This window comes from Micromys minutus, assembly GCF_963924665.1.
Source record: "Micromys minutus genome assembly, chromosome: 8".
Lineage (NCBI taxonomy): Eukaryota > Metazoa > Chordata > Mammalia > Rodentia > Muridae > Micromys > Micromys minutus.
The window spans coordinates 25,123,764-25,143,192 of record NC_137977.1 but is presented as its reverse complement, the minus strand read 5'-3'; the positions used below and the strand labels follow the sequence as shown (position 1 = coordinate 25,143,192).

General features: G+C 44.6%; 1 protein-coding gene across 1 annotated transcript; it reads left to right on the top strand.

Moving 5' to 3' along the window:
* The first annotated feature begins 1,001 nt into the window (after window positions 1–1,001).
* HDAC3 (histone deacetylase 3) lies at window positions 1,002–19,166 on the top strand. Its single transcript, XM_080920378.1, has 15 exons — window positions 1,002–1,119; window positions 1,214–1,296; window positions 3,261–3,403; window positions 9,904–9,985; window positions 10,111–10,167; window positions 10,287–10,342; window positions 10,677–10,810; window positions 11,440–11,520; window positions 11,898–11,971; window positions 12,127–12,191; window positions 14,198–14,287; window positions 14,398–14,456; window positions 14,700–14,779; window positions 15,076–15,233; window positions 18,572–19,166. The coding sequence occupies exons 1-15, from the start codon at window positions 1,065–1,067 to the stop codon at window positions 18,639–18,641; spliced, it is 1,287 nt and encodes a 428-aa protein (XP_080776504.1). The 5' UTR covers window positions 1,002–1,064; the 3' UTR covers window positions 18,642–19,166.
* The last annotated feature ends 263 nt before the right edge of the window (window positions 19,167–19,429 follow it).

Genomic DNA, 19,429 nt, shown 5'->3' with positions numbered 1-19,429 from the left:
CCGGATCCCTTCTTCTTCGGTTCCTCCCACCCTGACCACCTGGCCCACCCGGTACCGGTGGTTTGGTTCTGTCTCCGGCTCCGGTTCCGGCTCAGGTCCCGGCTCCAGGGGCGTCCTCGTTCGGCTCAGGGCCCCCGACGCCCTCCCGGAGCTCATCCCTTGCTTCCTCCCCCTCCACCCTTTGCCGCCTCACCGGCTCCGGGCTGGTGGCTGCGGATACCGGTGCCGCGGCAGACGGGGGGGAGGGAAGGATGTGGGCCGGTCGAGAACCGCGACAGGCTCCGGACCACTCCGGTCAGGGATATGGAGGGGATGTGGGGCGGGGGGAGCGCCTCCGAAACCGTCCTGGGTTCCCAAATGCCTACTCGCGTTGCGGGCCCGGGACCAAGGGGCGGAGCGCAGGTGTGCGGGGCGAAGTGCGTGAGTCTTACGCGTGTGTGAACGCAAGTGAGATGTGCGCGTGACTGCACCGCCCCTCCTCCCCCCGGAGGGAATGGGCAGCGCGCGAGTCTGGGTTCTCGTCGAGGGTCGGGAGGTCAGGAGAGGCTTTGGCCACCAGTCTAGCCCTCACTTCTGGCATAGGTCCTGCCCTCAGATTACCCAAGACGAGTGGGAAAGCCAGCAATCTTCCTAGTTCACTGGGGGAAATTTGGCTTTCTGCACCTGAGAAGGGCAGGGTGGCCAAATCTTCCCAGGTTCCTAGAGAGAAACCACGACCCCCAAGACCCGTTTGAGGGTGACAGCCGGACGAAATAGCTCGGTTTCCTGAGGCTATGACCCTCGCCCCGAAAGAAGCGGCTCTTGTATTCTCTGAATGATGCCACGGGTCCCAGTCCAGGTTCTGAGTCTCAAGCCTCGGAATCCGCACCAGTACAGCAAAATGAGGGGCGGAACTCCCTAAAGGGGCGTGGCCTAAGCGTAGCTTTGGGAGGCGGGGCCGAGGTCTCCGGTTCTGCAGAGGTAGGCTGCGTGCTTGCGCAGCACGCACGGCGGGGGTGGGGCTGGCGTCCGGCGGCGGCGGGCGGGCGGGCGGCTGAGGCTCGGGGCCTGGTCCCCCCAGCACCATGGCCAAGACCGTGGCGTATTTCTACGACCCCGATGTGGGCAACTTCCACTACGGTAGGGCTCAGGGTTGTGCGGGAAAAGAAGTTTTGCTGCAAGGGCTGCAACTCTAGGGGTAGGGACTGACCAACTCTTTTCTTCCCACCCTCAGGAGCTGGACACCCGATGAAACCCCATCGCCTGGCATTGACTCATAGCCTAGTCCTGCATTATGGTCTCTATAAGAAGATGATCGTGAGTCTTGACATTTCTGTAGGGGTTTGGGCCTGGGAGCGAGCTGCGGGCCTTAGACTAGGTGGGCTGAGCTTATCAGGTGCAACCTGTCTCTAGAGGAGGGGGAGCAGGACAGAAGGCACCAGAATATTCCCTATTTGCAGGGCACTGATGGTGGTGGTAGTGACAGCCCAGACTTAATGGGGAGATACATTTTTTATCTTAGGTGGGATTCCCTTTTAACTTGAGGCCAGACCAGCCTTTGGCCTAGCATTAAGGGACACTTTGCAGACAAGTATGTGCCTTCACCAAATCATTTTATTGAAGTGTTTGGTGGGTCAGATCCAGAGCTTCACACGCGTGAGGTGAGTGTTCCGAAGTACACCGCTAACCTCTCTGCGTTGTAAGTGGAAAGTGGTGAGAGTTGGGAGTATATTTTCCCCATAATTCCTGCTCCTTCTCTGCCCATTTACCTGCTAGGAGCTAGAACAACTCTGCACCCTTTGTATGTGCATAGAGAAGATGTCCTGGGGACTTGCTTTTTGTTTCTCTCCAGCTCGGAACTAGCTGTGAAATGGGTGCACAGCAAACCCTTGTGCACCATGAAGATAGTCAACATGTAATCAGTGTGTTGAGGCACAGGCAGTGGTTTGGGAGTAGAAAAGACTGAGGTAATATTAGTGCAAGCCTGTGAATTCCCTGAGATGGTCTGTGTGGTCTTTTATGTGTTTTCTAGAAGGAAAAAAAAAAACTTTTATTTTTCTTGATCAATTTTCAAAGCATTGTTTGAACCTCTCCCTTGAGATAATAAGTCTTTGGTTTAGGACATTTAGGACATTGGGCTTCCGTTAGGTTGTCATATAGCTCACATATTTTACCCCACAGTGAAAACCCTGAGAAGGGAGCAGAATCTGAGTTTAGGAGCAGAGATAAGCACAGAAGGAACCAGGCCTGGGAGAGGAGGAGGCAAGTAGGCCAGGAGCTAAGGCTGAGAAGGTGGAAAAGACTGGGCTGCTGGGAAGAGGGAGATGAAGCGGTCTTCAGGGGTATTGATAAAAGTAGCTTGCCTAGCAGGTGGCCTTTCTTCACTCACTGCGTTGCTGTAGAATAACAAGGAACAGGGGTAGGAAGATTGCTTTGGACAGTGTCCAGGGCTGGGCTCACTCTGAATGGTTTCAGCCTGGTGAGGGGCATAAGCACTGCCTGGTCTGATGCCAGGTTTTTTTGTCTAAACTTCCAAACTGCCCCCCCCCCTTCCTGGCATTGTGTGGAGCCAGTAACAAGACCGTGTTGTCAAAGGAGCAGTGAAAGGGACGTTTGTTCTCAGGAGATAACATCTCAACTCACAGGGATCAACAGGTTATAGCTCTCAGCCTGGTTGCAGTGATGGTTCAGTGGGTGAAGGTGCCTGCCTCTGAGCCTGAAGATGGCCCAAGTTTGAACTCTGACCCCTGATGACGAAAGGAGAGAGTGGACACCTTGACTTCACCTACCCCACCTCCACACACACACACAAACACACATGCGCAATGAATAAACAAATAATGTAAACAATTCTTGAATTAGAAAAGAACTTATAGATACAGAGTAAAAAGTGAGGGGCGAGAAAGAGACTGATGATATAGAAAAGCCATATATATATTTTTTTCTGAGACTGAGTAGAAAATTTCTGGGAATTCAGAAACCAACCCCCCCCCCCTTTTTTTTCTTCTGGTTTTCACTTGTTTCCTTGGCAATTGTCACCTGTCCTGGTATTGGGAAATGCCATTCAGCATTTAGGTGGGATTATGCTTAAGTAAGGGCTTGTCTAGATGGTCACCCATTGGCACCCTTTTGGGGCTGATCCAGTTTTGGCTATCTCACCTGAGAAGAACTTCTGGCCTATAGGCTTCCTGCCTTCAAGGACAAGATTAGGGCAATCTAGAAATTGAGATAGCACCCTGGCAGTTCTCGGGCCATAGCTTCCCTTTTGTCTCCACCCCCAGGTCTTCAAGCCTTACCAGGCCTCCCAGCACGACATGTGCCGCTTCCATTCCGAGGATTACATCGACTTCCTGCAGAGAGTCAGCCCCACCAATATGCAGGGTTTCACCAAGAGCCTTAACGCCTTCAACGTGGGAGACGACTGGTGAGGGCAGGATGGGGTTGTCAATCACTGGGAGGCCAGGCTCTTCCTGGAGGAGTCAGTGAATTGTCATTCACCTGTTCACTGAATACCTGCTAGTCATTTGTTCTGTCTCTGCCAGGCTAAGTATGAGGGATTCGATGGTGAGGGGAAATGACAAAGTTTTACTATCCTGCCTTGCTAAACCCTGTGAAGAAGTCCACAACTGAGCCCGTGGACTTGGAGGAGTTATTTGGCCTCGGGGTAGGGCTGGTCTAAGATGGAGTGGAGTTGAGATCTGAAAGATGGCTGGAGGGAGAGGGGAGAAACTTGGGTAGGAGGGACAATGTGTGCTAATAGAATGTGCTAGGGTGGACTGTGACTTCTCTGAGGAGTGCCAGAAGTGCCATCCAGAAAAGGAACAGTAGAGTGAGCTGAGTGGAGGCTAAGGGGCCAAGCATCAGGCCTGAGGTGCCTCCTGTCTGTAATCCTGGCACTGAGGAGGCAGAAGTTAGTTCAGGGCCAGCCTACACTACTTAGTGAGACCCTGTTTTTGTTCTGTTTACTTGTATTTAAAGTAAACAGCTATGTATTAAATCAGTGGTTTTGTTTTTTTATAGTAGATTAAGGTTATTAAAGCCAGGGAATGATTTGACAAGACTATTTTTGAATAATGTATTTTTTAATAATACTAAAAATTGAGTCCAGTCTTTTGTGCATGATACTTGGCTTTCTGCTTATAAGATACACCCCCCTAATCAGACCAGGTTTGCACGGAACGTGTATTTATTATAGGCAGAAGACTCAGTATTCATTGTGGAGAATGACCAACAAAAGTGTGCCACGAGCCTTTCTAACACTCCAGGGTACATTAGTGAAAAATAATAAATGTATTGCCTAGAGAAATGGCTCATCAGTTAAGAACACTGACTGCTTTTCCAGAGGACCTGAGTTCAATTCCCAGCAACCACATGGTGGCTCACAACATTCTGTAGTGGGATCTGATGCTCCGTTTGGGCATGCAGGCAGATGTGCACATAGAGCACTTATATACATAAATACGTCTATTTCATTAAAAAAAATAAAACTAATAATCATAATAGCTATGGAGAACTCAATACTGTTTATTTTGTTCTTTTATTTATTTATTTACCTGTGAGACAGGGACCTTACTGTCCTGCCCTGTTTGGTCTGGAACTTAACAGAGACCTACCTGCCTCTTCAGTTCTATGATTAAAAGCATGCTTCAGCATGGTGGGCACTGTTTATCCAAACTTTTCTGAAAGCAGAGTAGAATGGTGAATCTGAGTACATTCCTTACCCAGTTTCAACACTAGTGTAAACAACAAGTCTTTTTTTCTTTACTTCTGGTGAGACAGGGCCTCACGAGTTAGTAAATGCTGGTCTTGAACTTGGAATCTTCCTATCTTAGTCTTCCAAGTGCTGGGATTCTGGCACATTCTTCCATACCTGGGCAGTCTTAAGTTACTTGTGTCACATGACTTTAAAACAAATTTCAGATGCCACATACTTTTATCCATAATTTTTTAAATTATGTATCTCTAAGTGATACTCTTAAAAATACCAGTGTCAGACCTAAAACATTAACTGTTTTTCTATAATGAGAAATGCAATCACTATTTAAATATGCCCGTTTCTGTCTCTGTCTCTCTCTCTCTCTCTGTCTCTGTCTCTGTCTCTCTCTCTCTCTCTCTCTCTCTCTCTCTCTCTCTCTCTCTCTCTCTCTGTGTGTGTGTGTGTGTGATTCATTTTATTTAAATCAGAATCCAAACAAGGTTTACACATTTGTGTGGTCTCCTGAGACTTAATCTGTGTCATTTCTTTCTTTCTCCTTTGAATTTATTTCTTGAAGAAATGAGGTTGTTGGTCCTCTATGTTGTTTCCTACAATCCTGTTTGTTGAGTGCTACCTGATTATGCATGATGCTGAGGGTTGCAAATACATTTAGTAATCCTCCTAGCAACACTGGACCATAATAGCCTTTTTCCAGGGGTTACACCTAAGTTAATGGAGGGATGGGGAAATTTGGTAGTTTAGCCCGAGTCACCTAACTGATGAGTGGATGCAGTAGCACTCAGATGCGGAACCTAGTTTCATGCCACGTGACTCCAGGCTATCCTTGAACTTGTGATCCTGAAAGCCGACTAGAAGAGAATCTGCCTAGCCCCTGAGTTTTAGTCTTACTCCACCACATCTGGCTCAGAGCCCAGGTTTGTAAGCGGATTTCCTAATCTGTTTTACTGACTGATGGAGTAGTCCTGGCTCTAGGATAAAGGGCAGCTCTTTAAGCTGCACTGAGCACCTTTCCTCCTGATACCCATACTCACTCCCACAGAGTGGGAGTGCTCTAGGCTCTTTGCACAGCTTCTTTAAAGCCTTCTCAGCTTCTACACACAACTTCCCTTTTCTTTTCCTTGAAAACAATTTTACTCTGTGTGTAGTATGTATATGTGTGTTGCCACATGTGTTGATGCTTATGGGGGCCTGAAGAGGTCATTGGATTCCCCAGTAGTGGAGTTACAGGTGTGTATCTCCTAACATGGATGCTGGCTCTGAATGCAGATCTTCCAGAAGAGTTAACAAGTACCTTAACAGCTGAGTCATCTCTCTAGATATCCCCTCTCCCCTTGTTTCCTTGTCTTGTTTTGTTTTTCAAGATTGGATCTTTTTACATAGCCTGTGCTAACCGTGAACTGGTGGTTTTCCCACCTCAGCCTCTCAGTGCTGGGATTCCAGGTGTGTATCGCTGTTTGGCTTTGTATAAAGCTTTCTTGACAGCGTTGGCCCATAGAGTTCTGCCCTGTACATGGTGTGCTTGCTGTGCATTTGGTGTTGAGTCACATACTGTCTAGGACAGTTTCTCTCTTTCTTTCTCTCTCTCTCTTTCTCTCTTTCCTTTCTTTCTTTTCTTCCTTTCCTTTTTTCCTTCCTTCCTTTTTTTTATTTTTTTGTCTTGGTTTTTTGAGACAAGAGTTTCTCTGTAGTCCCAGCTGTCCTGGAACTCATTCTGTAGACAAGGTTGGCCTCTAACTCACAGAGATCTGTCTGCCTCTGTTTCCTGAGTGCTTCCTTGCCAGCCCCTCCTCTTCCTTCTCCTCCTCTTCCTCTTCTTCTTTCTCTATGTTTTTTTTTTTTTTTTTTTTAGTTAATTTCTGCTGTTTTTTTTTTTTCCAGTTTACTTTCCAGGTCTGAGAATGCAGAGTCAGCTCTTAGGCTGCAGCTGGAGCCCTATAAATGTTCTTGGGAAGTAAGGAAACACTCCCTCTGGGCATTTGAGATCTTTCAGTCGTTCAGGCAGACTGAAACTATAGCTGTGCTTACGGGTTCTGTGTTTCAGAGAAGAATCAGTGATTTTTTTTCTTTCTTTCTCCTGTTTTAAAATTAATTTCAAATTGCTTCCCGACATGATGGCTAACACCTATTAATCCCAGATGAGAAGCCTGGGGCAGGAGGCTTGTCATATTTGAGGCTAGTCTAGTCTAAATAGTTAGGTTACAGATTAGCCTAGGTAGATTGTAATTTCAAAATAAGCAATCTAATATTCATACCTAATTATAATTTGGGGGAAAAACAATTTCAGACCTATTCCACCCATAAATCTCTCTTCCCACTTGAGTATTATCTATTTCTCTGGTATTTATCTATTTCATTTATTTGTTTGTTTGTCTGTTTATTTTCTGAGATGGGGTTTTTTCTATGTAGCCGTGGCTGTCCTGGAATTATGTCTGTAGACCAGGCTGGCCTCGAAGATTCATCTACCTCTGCCTTCCATGTGCTAGGACTAAAGGCATGTGACACCATGCCCTGCTATAGTGTTTATCTTTACATTTCAAGATAATAAAACTACAGTTGCAACTCCTACTAATCTGTAATATTTAGATAATACCTTCCATGCTTTATGTACTGTTTTGAATGCTTTGCAGCCATTTTATCAACATCAACAACCACTTATCAATCAGGGCTAACTATAGTCTCATTCATAGAGAAAAAGAACTCTACAATGCATAGCTCACTGCCCAACCTTACCACCACCAACTACACGGGTGATTGTAGGTTGTCTGCCTTCTGACTCTGGGCTTATAATCTTACTTCTCTACTGTAGTATCTCTTACTGCTGCTTCTGTTGTCAGTAAGCCATTTTAAATGTTGTCTAATGAGCCATTGGTGGGGTGGCATGAACAATTCGTTTTCCCATACCACCCCAGAGTGCTTCTTGTTTGTCCCAGTTCACAATGCGGTGATGTCACAGTTTATTTTATTAAAGTAATCATTTGTTTGGAAGTTTATTTTCTTTTTATTTGCCTATTTTTGGAAGGGTGGTACATGGCCTGGAGGTCAAAGGGACAGCCAGTGAGAATAGATCTCCCTATGGGTTTCACAGATTAAATCCAGGTTGTTGGACTTTGTGGTGAGTGTCCCCGTCTGCTAGGTCATCTTGATATCCCCTTATTTTTATGTTTGCTTATTTATTTATTTAGAGCTAGGGCTTCTGGAACCTAGGTTGTGTAACTCCTGATCTTCCTTTGTCTACTTCCGAATGCTATGATTATAGGTGTGAGCTACTCCATCTAGCCTCAGCATTTTACTATTTTATTTGATTTTTGAGACACGGGATCCCTGTGTAGCTGTGGCTGGCCTGGAACTCTCTAGACAGTCTGGCCACAAACTTACAGAGATTTTCCTGCCTCTGGCCCTGAATGCTAGGATTAAAGATGTCTGCCCCCACACCCAGTCTTCACATTTAAAAATTAATCAGTCTTCTATGCTTACTTTATTAATTAATTAAATGTTTTTCTGAGTTTTGAGAGGCAGGGTTTCTGTTTAGCCTTGGCTGTCCAAGAATTCACTATAGACCAGGCTGTCCTCAAACTCACGGAGGCCTGCCTGCTTCTGCCTCCCAGGTTTTTATGTTTTTATTGTGGCACCTTGGGATTGGTTGTGTGTGCTGTACTACTTCCTGTCTTTAGAAATGTAAGCTTGATATAGTTAAAGCATTAATTTCTTTAAGTTTTATATATGAATGCTTTGTCTTCTGCATGTATATATACCGTGTTGCCAGTTGGATTTTTAGGAACTGGGTTTGCAGATGGCTGTGAGCCAACAGGTAGCACTGGGAATTGAACTCAGGTCTTCTGAAAAAGCAACAAGTGTGTTAGCTGCAAGTCATCTCCCTAGTTCCTATTTCAAGTATTTTTAAAAACTGGGTACAATAATTTTACTTTAAAAAAGGTTTAATTTTAAAAATGAGTTTGTATATTTATCTGTGTGAGTGATGACATACCGTATGTAAGAGGGAGGGTGCTCATGGCCAGAAGAAAATTTTGGATCCCTTGGAACTGGAGTTACAGGTGGTTATAAGCTGTCTGATGTGAGTGCTGAGAACACAACTTGGGTCTCCCGGGAGAGCTTTTAATTACTGAACCATTTTTTAGTCAAATTCAGCTTTTTAAGATATCCTGTTTGTGTGTGTGTGTGCATGTGCATGTGTGCACTCATGTATATGAAGGTGTATGTATGTTGAGGCCAGAGGGCAAGTGTTGGGTGTCACTTCTCAAGTGCTGTCCACCGTTTTTATGTTTTTGTTGTTGTTATGTTTTGATGTTTCGACAGTATCTCTGTAACTCTCTGGGACTCACTTTGTAGACGAGGCTGGCCAGCCTTGAACCTACAGAGATCTACCTGCCTGCAGAGTGATTGGATTAAAGGCAGGAGTCACTAGCCTGGGCACTTTGATTTGTTTTGCTTTTGTTTCTCAGACAGGGTTTCTCTGTGTCCTCACTGCCCAGGAGTGCTCTCTGTAGTCAAGACTGTCCTCGAACTCAGAGATCTGCCTGCCTCTGCCTCACTGAATGCTGGGATTAAAGACATGCGCCACCACCATCTGGCTGCTACCTTGATGTTTTTAAAGAAGGTCTCTAAATGGCCTAGAACTAGAAAGCCACCCCCTTAGAACTGCCTCTCCACAGCTGGGATTAGAAACATAAACCACCAAACGACCTTTCTACATGGGTTCTTGGGACTGACTCAGGTCTTCCTTCTTGTAACACAAGCACTTGCACTGACCAAACTGTCATGTTTCTGTGAGTTTTGATACAGTATACTAGGGTACTGAATATTTCCTTTACTCTGCAAATATAGTCAATCCCTCCTCTGCACCTTAGCTCCAAGCAGCTGTTGATCTGGTCCTTATACTTTGTCTTATCTCTAATATGCAATGCTACATAAGTGGAATCACATTTCTTATATACCCAAAAAACCTGTTTGTTTAGCTCCCACATTGAGTATAAACTCCCTGGCAGTTAGACATTGTCATGTTTCCTGTACCATGCTTTGCACAAGGTTTGGCACAAGATTTTGGTCCAAAATCTTTGTTGAATGGGTCTGTAAATAGCTCAGGTCTGGAGGAGGGTTAGAGAGCTGTTGCACAATGGTAATTAGAGTTTGGATGGTGTAGATGGGGGACAACAACAATAGGGTTGTTAACCCCACTCTTTGTCCTGCAGTCCAGTGTTTCCCGGACTCTTCGAGTTCTGCTCCCGTTACACAGGCGCATCTCTGCAAGGAGCAACACAGCTAAACAACAAGGTGATGTAGCCCTGAGTCTTGGTCCTGTTTCCTGTGGGTTTCCAGATTCAGATTTCAGGACCATAGAGCCTTGACCAGTTTCAGTGGTGGGCAAGAAAAAGACTAAATGGGAGTTTATCTTTCAGATCTGTGACATTGCCATCAACTGGGCTGGTGGTCTACATCATGCCAAGAAATTTGAGGTAAGGTTGCAGTGAGATAGGCCGTGTCTGCCTGAGGTGAGGTAGGCTGAATGACAGACAGTGCTGGGGTAGCTGGGGAGAAGAATTGTTCTTCTGTTTATAGAACCATCTCCCCACAGGCCTCTGGCTTCTGCTATGTCAATGACATAGTAATTGGTATCCTGGAGCTGCTCAAGTAAGTACTGCAGGAAGAGATGGGGAGACTCTGGGAACTGGGATGCAGGGCCTCAGGCCTTGGCCAAGCCCTGACCTCCTTCCCCATTGGCTTCTCCTAAGTCCTTGATGCTTTTCTCAGATGGTTTCTTCCTGCTTGTCTCTGCTGCCTGCTCACATTTCAGCCCTCTGCACATCCCTTTCTTCCCAGTCTCTAGCCCGGAGGAAACTGGTGGGATGAGGTTTCAAGTGACTAGGCCAGAAGCAGACTCTAAATAATTCCAGAGATTGTGCTGGGGAGGAGAGGATTGGGGGACAAGCTTCTTCCCCAGACCATGGCTTTGCCCTCACACCAGATACCACCCTCGGGTGCTCTACATTGATATTGACATCCACCATGGTGATGGGGTTCAGGAAGCCTTCTACCTCACTGACCGGGTCATGACTGTGTCCTTCCACAAATATGGAAATTACTTCTTTCCTGGAACAGGTAGGGAATAGAATTACTCTGTTTTTTTATACCCCTTAGGTCTTTGTGTGTGTGTGTGTGTGTGTTTTGTTTTGATACAGGGTATTGCTCTGTAGCCCAGGCTTCAATATAATTCTTCATAGTCAAAATCCTTAATTATGGGATACCAGGGATGTGCTATTACCCACGGCTGTCCTTCAACTCTTTGCCAGTATTATGTCCCATCTGCAGAGAAACCTTTCTGACCACTCCATTAAATCAAACTGGAACCTCACCCTGTCTCTTTCTCTTAGAGTCCTTACTGCTACTTGTATTTATTGTAGTTTTCTTCATTGTCTAGGCCTACAGACCAGGCTGGCTCTGCTCTTAAGTGCTGAGATTAAAGGCATGTGCCACCATGCCTGGCTAAATCAAAATTTTTGAAAGGCACATACCTATAATACCAGTAATTAGATGGCTGAGGCAGGGGGATTAAAAGTTCAGAGCTAGCCTGGGTAACACAACAAGTTTCTGGCCAGCCTGAGTTACATAGCTGTGACCCTGTATTGAGTGAATTCAAGTTACTGGAGCCTTGGTGGTAGAGAGCACAGAAGGAACAGCTGTGTTGTGAGAACTTCCCATGCATGGTCACTACGCTCTCTTTTCTATAGGTGACATGTATGAAGTTGGAGCAGAGAGTGGCCGCTACTATTGTCTTAATGTGCCCTTACGAGATGGCATCGATGACCAGAGTAAGTTCTGATGACTTCTCCCTGCTCAATCTTCTCCCCTTTTTTCTCTTTCAATTAACCTCTTCTGCCTGGTATTGTCCATTGTTGGGCCAGGTGTCCTTAAGGATGAATGGCCTTCAGAGGGACCATGAACCCTTGGAGTTTGTATGCAGTATATTATGTGTGTGTATGTTTTGTTTATTTATTATTTTTGGGAGGAAGGTTGCTAGTGTTTAACTCAGCAGTTGAGCCACCCTCCAAAAGTTCAGAACCGGTAGTTGGTTCTGTGGGTTGCCCCTTTCCTGGGCTACATGCTCTCTCAACCCCCTTTTTCCTTTTGTTCCCTGTCTCCCCATCCCCTTGGGGTGCCAGGTTGCCCACCTTTGGCCCTCTCCCAGGTTACAAGCACCTTTTCCAGCCCGTCATCAGCCAGGTGGTGGACTTCTACCAGCCAACATGCATCGTGCTCCAGGTAACATCCTTAGCTCCTCCTTAAGATGGAATGCCTGGGCTACAGGAAAGAGATCAGGAAGAATAAGCTCCCTAAATTGGTGAGGAGGGACGTTAGAGGACACTGATGTTCTGATCATCATGTTGCTGTAGCCATTTGTGTTTTTCCTTTTGCAGTGTGGCGCTGACTCCCTGGGCTGTGATCGATTAGGCTGCTTCAATCTCAGTATTCGAGGACATGGGTGTGTTGCCTTCCTTCTTGTTGTTATTCAGAGTTGTATTTTATTTTTTGTTATCATCATTATTAATTATTATGTGCATATGTGTTTATATTAGATCATATATAAATACATATACATACAATGAAAAATCTAATAAAGGAAAAAAAAGACAGGGTTAATAACAGGGATTTACTTTTTAATTATACAGTTTTTTTAAGGTCTCACTGTGTGGCACAGGCTGGCTTTGAACTTGTGACCCTCCTGCTTGAGGCTCCCAAATTCTGGGATTACATACCCAGGTCACCACACCTAGCTTGGGAATGTATCTGTTTTGGGAGAGGTTTTCTGAGAAGGTGAAATGGGAGACCTGGAGACGTTATATGGAGTGAGCCATAAAAGGAGAACAGAGAATCCTGCCCCAAGCAGTATGAAGGGCTAATTGAAAGCCCTAAGACCAAAAAAAGAGTTACTGTCTTGACAAGAGGAAATAAAACCAGTAAGACCAGAACATAGTCAGGTGCTATAAACTGGCCAGGCTGAGAGTGTGCAGAGCTATTAGACCCTGTCAGCCCATGAATGATAGAAAATTACTGAAGGATCTTACACAGGGAAGTGACAGGGTCCAGTGAGTTTGAAAGTTGTTGTTCTAACTGCTAACTGAAGAAATGTTTGGTGTGGGAGTTGGGGTCAGGGTGGGTAGTGGGAAGCCAGTTAGGAAGCCATTAACGTTACTTGGGCAGGGCATGTGTTGATGGAGAGAAGTATAGGGTGTGAAGGTGTCTCCTGAAGCTTAGAACAGACATTCTGGCTGCGACACTGCCGAGAGCAGTTGAGCAGGGGAGACGTCATGGAGAGTTTTAAGCAAGGCAGAGTGAGGGTGTGCTTTATTTTAAAAATTTCTTAAAAGATTTATTTATTATTACATTTATATGAGTACATTCACTGTAGCTGTCTTCAGACACATCAGAAAAGGGCATCAGATCTCATTACAGATGGTTGTGAGCCACCATGTGGTTGCTGGGAATTGAATTCAGGTCCTCTGGAAGAGCAGCCAGTGCTTTTAACTGCTGAGCCATCTCTCCAGCTCTATTTTAAAATTTATTGAAACATAAAATATTAAAGTACGCTAGTATTTTTAAAAGGTTTATTTTTATTTGTTTATATTTATTTGTGTGCATGTGTGTGTCCCTGTGTGTGTGTGTGTGTGTGTGTACCAGAATAGGGTACTGGAACCTCTGGAGCTAGAATTATAGGTGACTGTGGGTTTCCAAGTGTAGGTGCTGGGAACAAACTCTGGCCCTCTGGAAAAGCAGTGACTATACTAATGTTGAGTTGACCCTCTAGCCCTAAAGTAGTGGTTCTCAACCTGTGGGTCAGAACCAGGGGAAAACACATAGGAACCTCCAGCTATAAATTTATTTGTGTTGCTTGCTTTTTTATTACTGTAATCCTTCTACTGAGTTGTGTCTCAGTTCCTAAGACCATTGGAAATACGTGTTTTCCAATGGTTTCGGCCCACAGGTTGAGCAATACTGCCCTAAGGAGTCTTAATCTTGAGCATACAGCTCAGAGGCAGGAGGATATTAGGTGGGGACACTCAGTAAAAGTGCTTGCTATACAAACCTGAAGACTCGAGTTTGATCCCAGAACTCATGTGAAAACACTAGGCCCGGTGGTACCTATGTATGATCCATAATCCCAGCCCTGATGAAGTAGAGACCAGAAGATTGATAGGGTTTGGTGCCCAGCCAGCTTAGCCTACTTGGCAAGTTCCAGGTTTAAAAAAATGGATAATGCCTTTATGCCAACACCTAAAGATTTTTTCTGGCCCTTGTGAACACACATGCACACATGCACTGGCACATATGAAGACTCACATTTATACAAGTAAGTAGTCACACACAAAGAATGCAACTTTTGTGTTATCCTACGCAATATGATAAATATTGTTGGTCAAGTCTTTGTCCAATATTCCAAGTCATATCTGGGGTCTTGGATTCACCTAGTCCTCTTGTTGCTTCTAATAGGGAATGTGTTGAATATGTCAAGAGTTTCAACATCCCTCTCCTGGTGCTGGGAGGTGGTGGCTACACCGTCAGAAACGTTGCCCGATGCTGGTGAGTATTCTATTCTACTTCTTGTAGTTCATGTTAGACTCCCTGCAATTGGGTGGGTGGTCCTTTCAGCCCACACCGTCAGCCCAAACCCCTCTGCTTGCTGGTTTCAGGACATACGAAACATCTCTGCTGGTAGAAGAGGCCATTAGTGAGGAACTTCCCTACAGTGGTAAGATCCACTTCATGATGCCCCCACAGGTGGACCATTCTCACCAGTCCTCAGAATGACCTTGTTTGAAGGGAAATTGTACATTCTGGGAGCTCTGCAGACTAAACCCCTTTGCTCAGAGCAGAGCAAATAGTCTTACACATGGGGACCAGAACTCAGGAGATCGGGAAGCCATGGGATCCACGCTTTTGTATCTCAGCCATACTCTTTCCATCCCCTCTCCCAATGCTTCACATCTCTAAGAATACTTCGAGTACTTTGCCCCTGATTTCACGCTCCATCCAGATGTCAGCACCCGCATCGAGAATCAGAACTCACGCCAGGTTAGCAGCTTGGGGAAGCTGGACACAGCAATGAGGGGAGGGCTCAGGAGAAGTCCAGGAGGTGGGAAATGGAGAGAACAAGAGAAGGAAGTTCTGGGCTGTCACTGTTGCTCTTGTCATAGGGTAGCCCAGGATAAAGGACAAACAGTTGGGTTGCTGGGGAGGGACAGTGACCAACTGAGCATCTGACCTTGAAATTCTACTTTAAGCCAGGATGGTCAAGGTGGAAGGCAGATAGAACTTCATGTACTATGGGAATCACCAGCACTGCTGACTGTTCTTTTCTTCTAAACTAGTATCTGGACCAGATCCGCCAGACCATCTTTGAAAACTTGAAGATGCTGAACCATGCACCCAGTGTCCAGATTCATGATGTCCCGGCAGACCTCCTAACGTATGACAGGACTGATGAGGCTGATGCTGAAGAGAGAGGTCCTGAGGAAAACTACAGCAGGTCTGAGGCAGGGGCTGGAGAGCGGGTGGTTCCTCAGGCTTGCACAGGAGGGTTCCAAGTAGAAAAATAAATTGAGTAGGCACGAGTTTATCTGGCCCTGGCTGACTTCCTTTAGGCTGCAAGCTTTCTACTTTTTTTTTTTTTTTTTTTTTTTTGACACTTTTAAGAACAAAACAACATTTTTTAAAAAAATATTACAAACAGCATCAAAATATGTTGTATTTACATAGTTCCAGAATTACTCCATGGGAATAACTGTATGGTTTGATTTATGTGTTTTTGGCTAGATAATTTTCTATAGATTGTAAGAATACTACATGTGCATGTGCATATTCAGAATTTTATTTATACTGTTATTATCTTTTTTCTTGATTTGTTGCTGTTGTTTTGGGTTTTGACATAGGGTTTCTTCTATGTGGCCCAAGCTGGCCTATAAATCAGATATCCTCCTGCCTCTGCCTCTTGAGTGCTGGGATTAAAGAAATGCACCACCATGTCTTGTTCTTTCTTTGTATATTTGAAATTGGGTTTCACCATTATAGCCCAAGATGGCCTTGAGCTCATAATAATCCTCCTGTCTCAGGTTTCTAAATGCTGGGATTATAGGCATGTACCTCCCTACCCAGTTTGTTTATAAATTTTCTTAATATGAGTAAGGATTTTGTTTTATATGTTATTCTGAGTTACGTTTGCCTGTTTTTTCTTTTAAAAAGATGTTTCCCATGTTGGTATGTATAGTTGTAAAATTCCATTGCGTGGTGATCACATGATCACAAGAGTACTCAGTTACCACTTGTGGATATTTATATTAATCTCTATCCCATTCTACCCACTCCACTTTTTATGGCTATTAAAATAGTAAGGACTGTGGCACTGAAAAGAAAATGTACACACACACACACACATATATATATTATGCTTGTTTGAGTGGGTCTGATTTTCATAACTGTTGCCAATTAGGGCAAATGACATATACAGTAGAACTTTCTATATTTGCTGACAAATTACCTTCCAGAAAGAATTTAGTGGTTTATTTACATCTTTAAGTTTTTTTAAATTTATTTTTAGATTCATTTATTTCATGTGTATGGTGTTTAACTTGTGTGTATTTAAGTCCACGATTGTATATCTGGTGCCTGGTAAGGTCAGAAGAGGGTGTCAGATCTCCTGAACTGGAGTCAAGGATGGTTGTGAGCTGCTCTGTGGGTGCTGGAAAGAGAACCTGGGTCCTCTGCTATGGCAGCACGTGTTCCTAACTGTTGAGCCATCTCTCCAGCTCCCTACTTACATTTGTCAGCATTTTACTCTGTCCTGAGCAGTGAACCAGTAGACCCACATTCTCTTCTATAGGTTTCTGCATTTGTTTAGTTTTTTTCTAAATTTGAGTTGTATTGAGTGAGGTGTGTGTGTGTTTATGTGTGTGCAAACAATCTTTATCTTTCTTAGATCTATGCTGAAATATTTATAACTAGAATGAAATAGGGAAAGATTAGTATATATTTTTTTGTTTTTTGTTAATCCTTGAAGAAATTTCTAGACAATGATGAGAAAGGACAACAGAACCCAGAAGGGTCAAGAGAAAGAAAGATGGAAAGAGATGGGTTTAGTAGGGACCAGATACATTTACAGGACTGAGACCACCCAAGTTGCTATATGCTTCTATACATGGGGTTGATCCTGGCTCTGCTGCAGCTGTGGTGACTTCTCAGTTCCTCCTGAGCCTATTCTGGGTCATAGAATTCTGGCCTCCATTTCTGTCCTCTGGACTTGGTCTTGACCCTTGGGACCTTCCAGTTCCTCTCTTCCATGGATACATACATCCCTGTTCCCTGGCTTGGGTAAGGAAGTATCTACACATCTGGTTCAGACTCTGTCCAATCATCTTTTCCTTAGCATTTGTCTGCAGGTCTCTAAAGCCTGACTTCTAGAAACTGATTACCATTGACTTAGTTGGTTCAGCAACATCTGTTTTTAAGTTCTCCTTTTGTCTGGGTTTGGCTTTTTCTTCTATAGTTACATATTCACATCTGGTTCTACTCTCTGCATAATCCTAAGAGATGGGTCTTATCCTCAGATGACTAGAGGAGAAACCCAAGGCTCAGAGGAATCGAGTAAATTTCTTAGGGTTCTGTAGTTACCCAGAGTGACTGACTCCTCACTTTTATCCTGGGTCTTAGAGGTGATAGAGATGGCCTTGTCTGCCTGCCTTAGTTCCTTGCCTCTCCTCAGTGTCTTTTTAATGGTCTGTTTTAGAGACGTTTTTCAAAGAGAAGGAAACAAGTATCGAGTACTTTCTGAGCACTGTGTTGCTATCACTTCCCTCCTCATGGCAGCTTTAATGGCGTGTCAGTTCTCCACTTGAACGTCACGTCAATCTTAAAGCCTTACCTGTGATGCTTTGTATATGCTTGGCCCAGGGAGTGGCATCATTAGAAAGTGTGACCTTGTTGGAGTAGGTGTGTCACTGTGGAAGTGGTCATAAGACCCTCATCCTATCTTCCTGGAAGCCAGCATTCTGCTAGCAGCCTTCAGATGAAGATGTAGAACTCTCAGCTGTTCCTGCACCATGTTCCCACCTTGATGGTAATGGACTGAACCTCTGAACCTGTAAGCCAGACCCAATTAAATATTGTTCTTATAAGAGTAGCCTTGGTCATGGTGTCCACAGCAGTAAAACCCCAAGACACTTTCCCTGCATCAGTAAAAGCAAGCATTCGAATATGCCCTGCACACAGATCCTTACCTCATCTTCTGAAATGTTCGTCTGCCCACATGAACCACAGCGTTACTGGCATCCTTGACATTCTGGAATGGCTCAGTTTCCTTGAACCTTGTGTTTTCTGTGCTTGTTTTTTTTTTTTTTTTTTTTGTTTTGTTTTTTTTTTTTTGTTTTGTTTTTTGTGGCTTGATGGGACCTTCCTGAGATCTTTGCCTGGCTAGCCTCTTCACAGAATTCAGGTCTTTGATTCTCAGAACAGTCTCTCATTTTGTAGATCCAGTGTTATCCTCTTGTTCACACCAGACTCCGTCTGCTCATGTAGGACACTCCACTATTTGAAATTATTCTTTTCATTCATTTGCTTTGTTGTAAGCTTTGATAGGTTGTATGGAAATCTAGTTTGGCTGATTCTCTCCTGTTTTGGTAAGTCCTATAGCAGTGCCTGGTACACGGGAGTCTCCACTTATTGAATACATGGATTGCAGTAAGTCCCTGCCAACTAAAGGAGAAGAACTGGCTTTGGAGAAGACTCACATGAACAAGTGGCTCTGAAGAGGGTGCTTCGAGGAGTCCGGAACTTGAAGAGTGGGTTCCTAATGTCATGTCTCTTGTTTTACAGGCCAGAAGCACCCAATGAATTCTATGATGGAGACCATGACAACGACAAGGAAAGTGATGTGGAGATTTAAAAGCAGCATGTATGCCGTGTCCCCAAGAGTTCCTTGTCACCCCTGTGGTGGGAAGGAAAGTATGGCTCCCCCAGGTCTGAACTGGGTACGCCCAGGGCATTTACTAACTCTGTTGAAGGGTTTGGAAACCACATGTGGTTCTAGAATCAACTCCCTCCTTTCCTCAAATTCTCACAGTCCCTGTTAGGGATGAGACACGGACAAGTCTCTGGAACATCATGGGTAATGAGCCCTAGTAGCTGTCCCCAGCCCTTCGTGTCCCTCATTTGTTCCTTCTGCTCTTCCAACACAGAGACTGTTAGAGATGAAAGTCTGGACGGTACTAAGGTCACCTCTGACTTCTTTCTGGGTTCCCCTACTGCAGTTCTTGGTTCTATGCAAGGTGATCCTGAGGGGAGGAAGGTGTGGCTCCCTGAAACCTTAACTGCAGATGAAGTACAGTCGCAAGGAGGAGAGGGTGTGAAGCGCTAACTTTATGTCCATTTTACTGTTTTTGATCTAATAAACCAACTGGTATTTTTTGTACCTTTCTGGGATTTTAATTCTTGTTAGTTACCAATGTATGATGGGAAAAGGAAATAGAGGTGATGATGTGTATAATAAAATTGTTAACATTCACTCAGTACTTTATGTTAGGCCCTGTGTGTATAGTCACCATGGATTATTTTACTCAAATGGGAATTAATAGGACATTTCCACTGAAGAGTTAGATTAACCTGGGCAGGTTACTGACTTGAGAAGGTATAAAAGATGTCTTCAGGTATGTGATCATGGGTGTTTGAGATGAG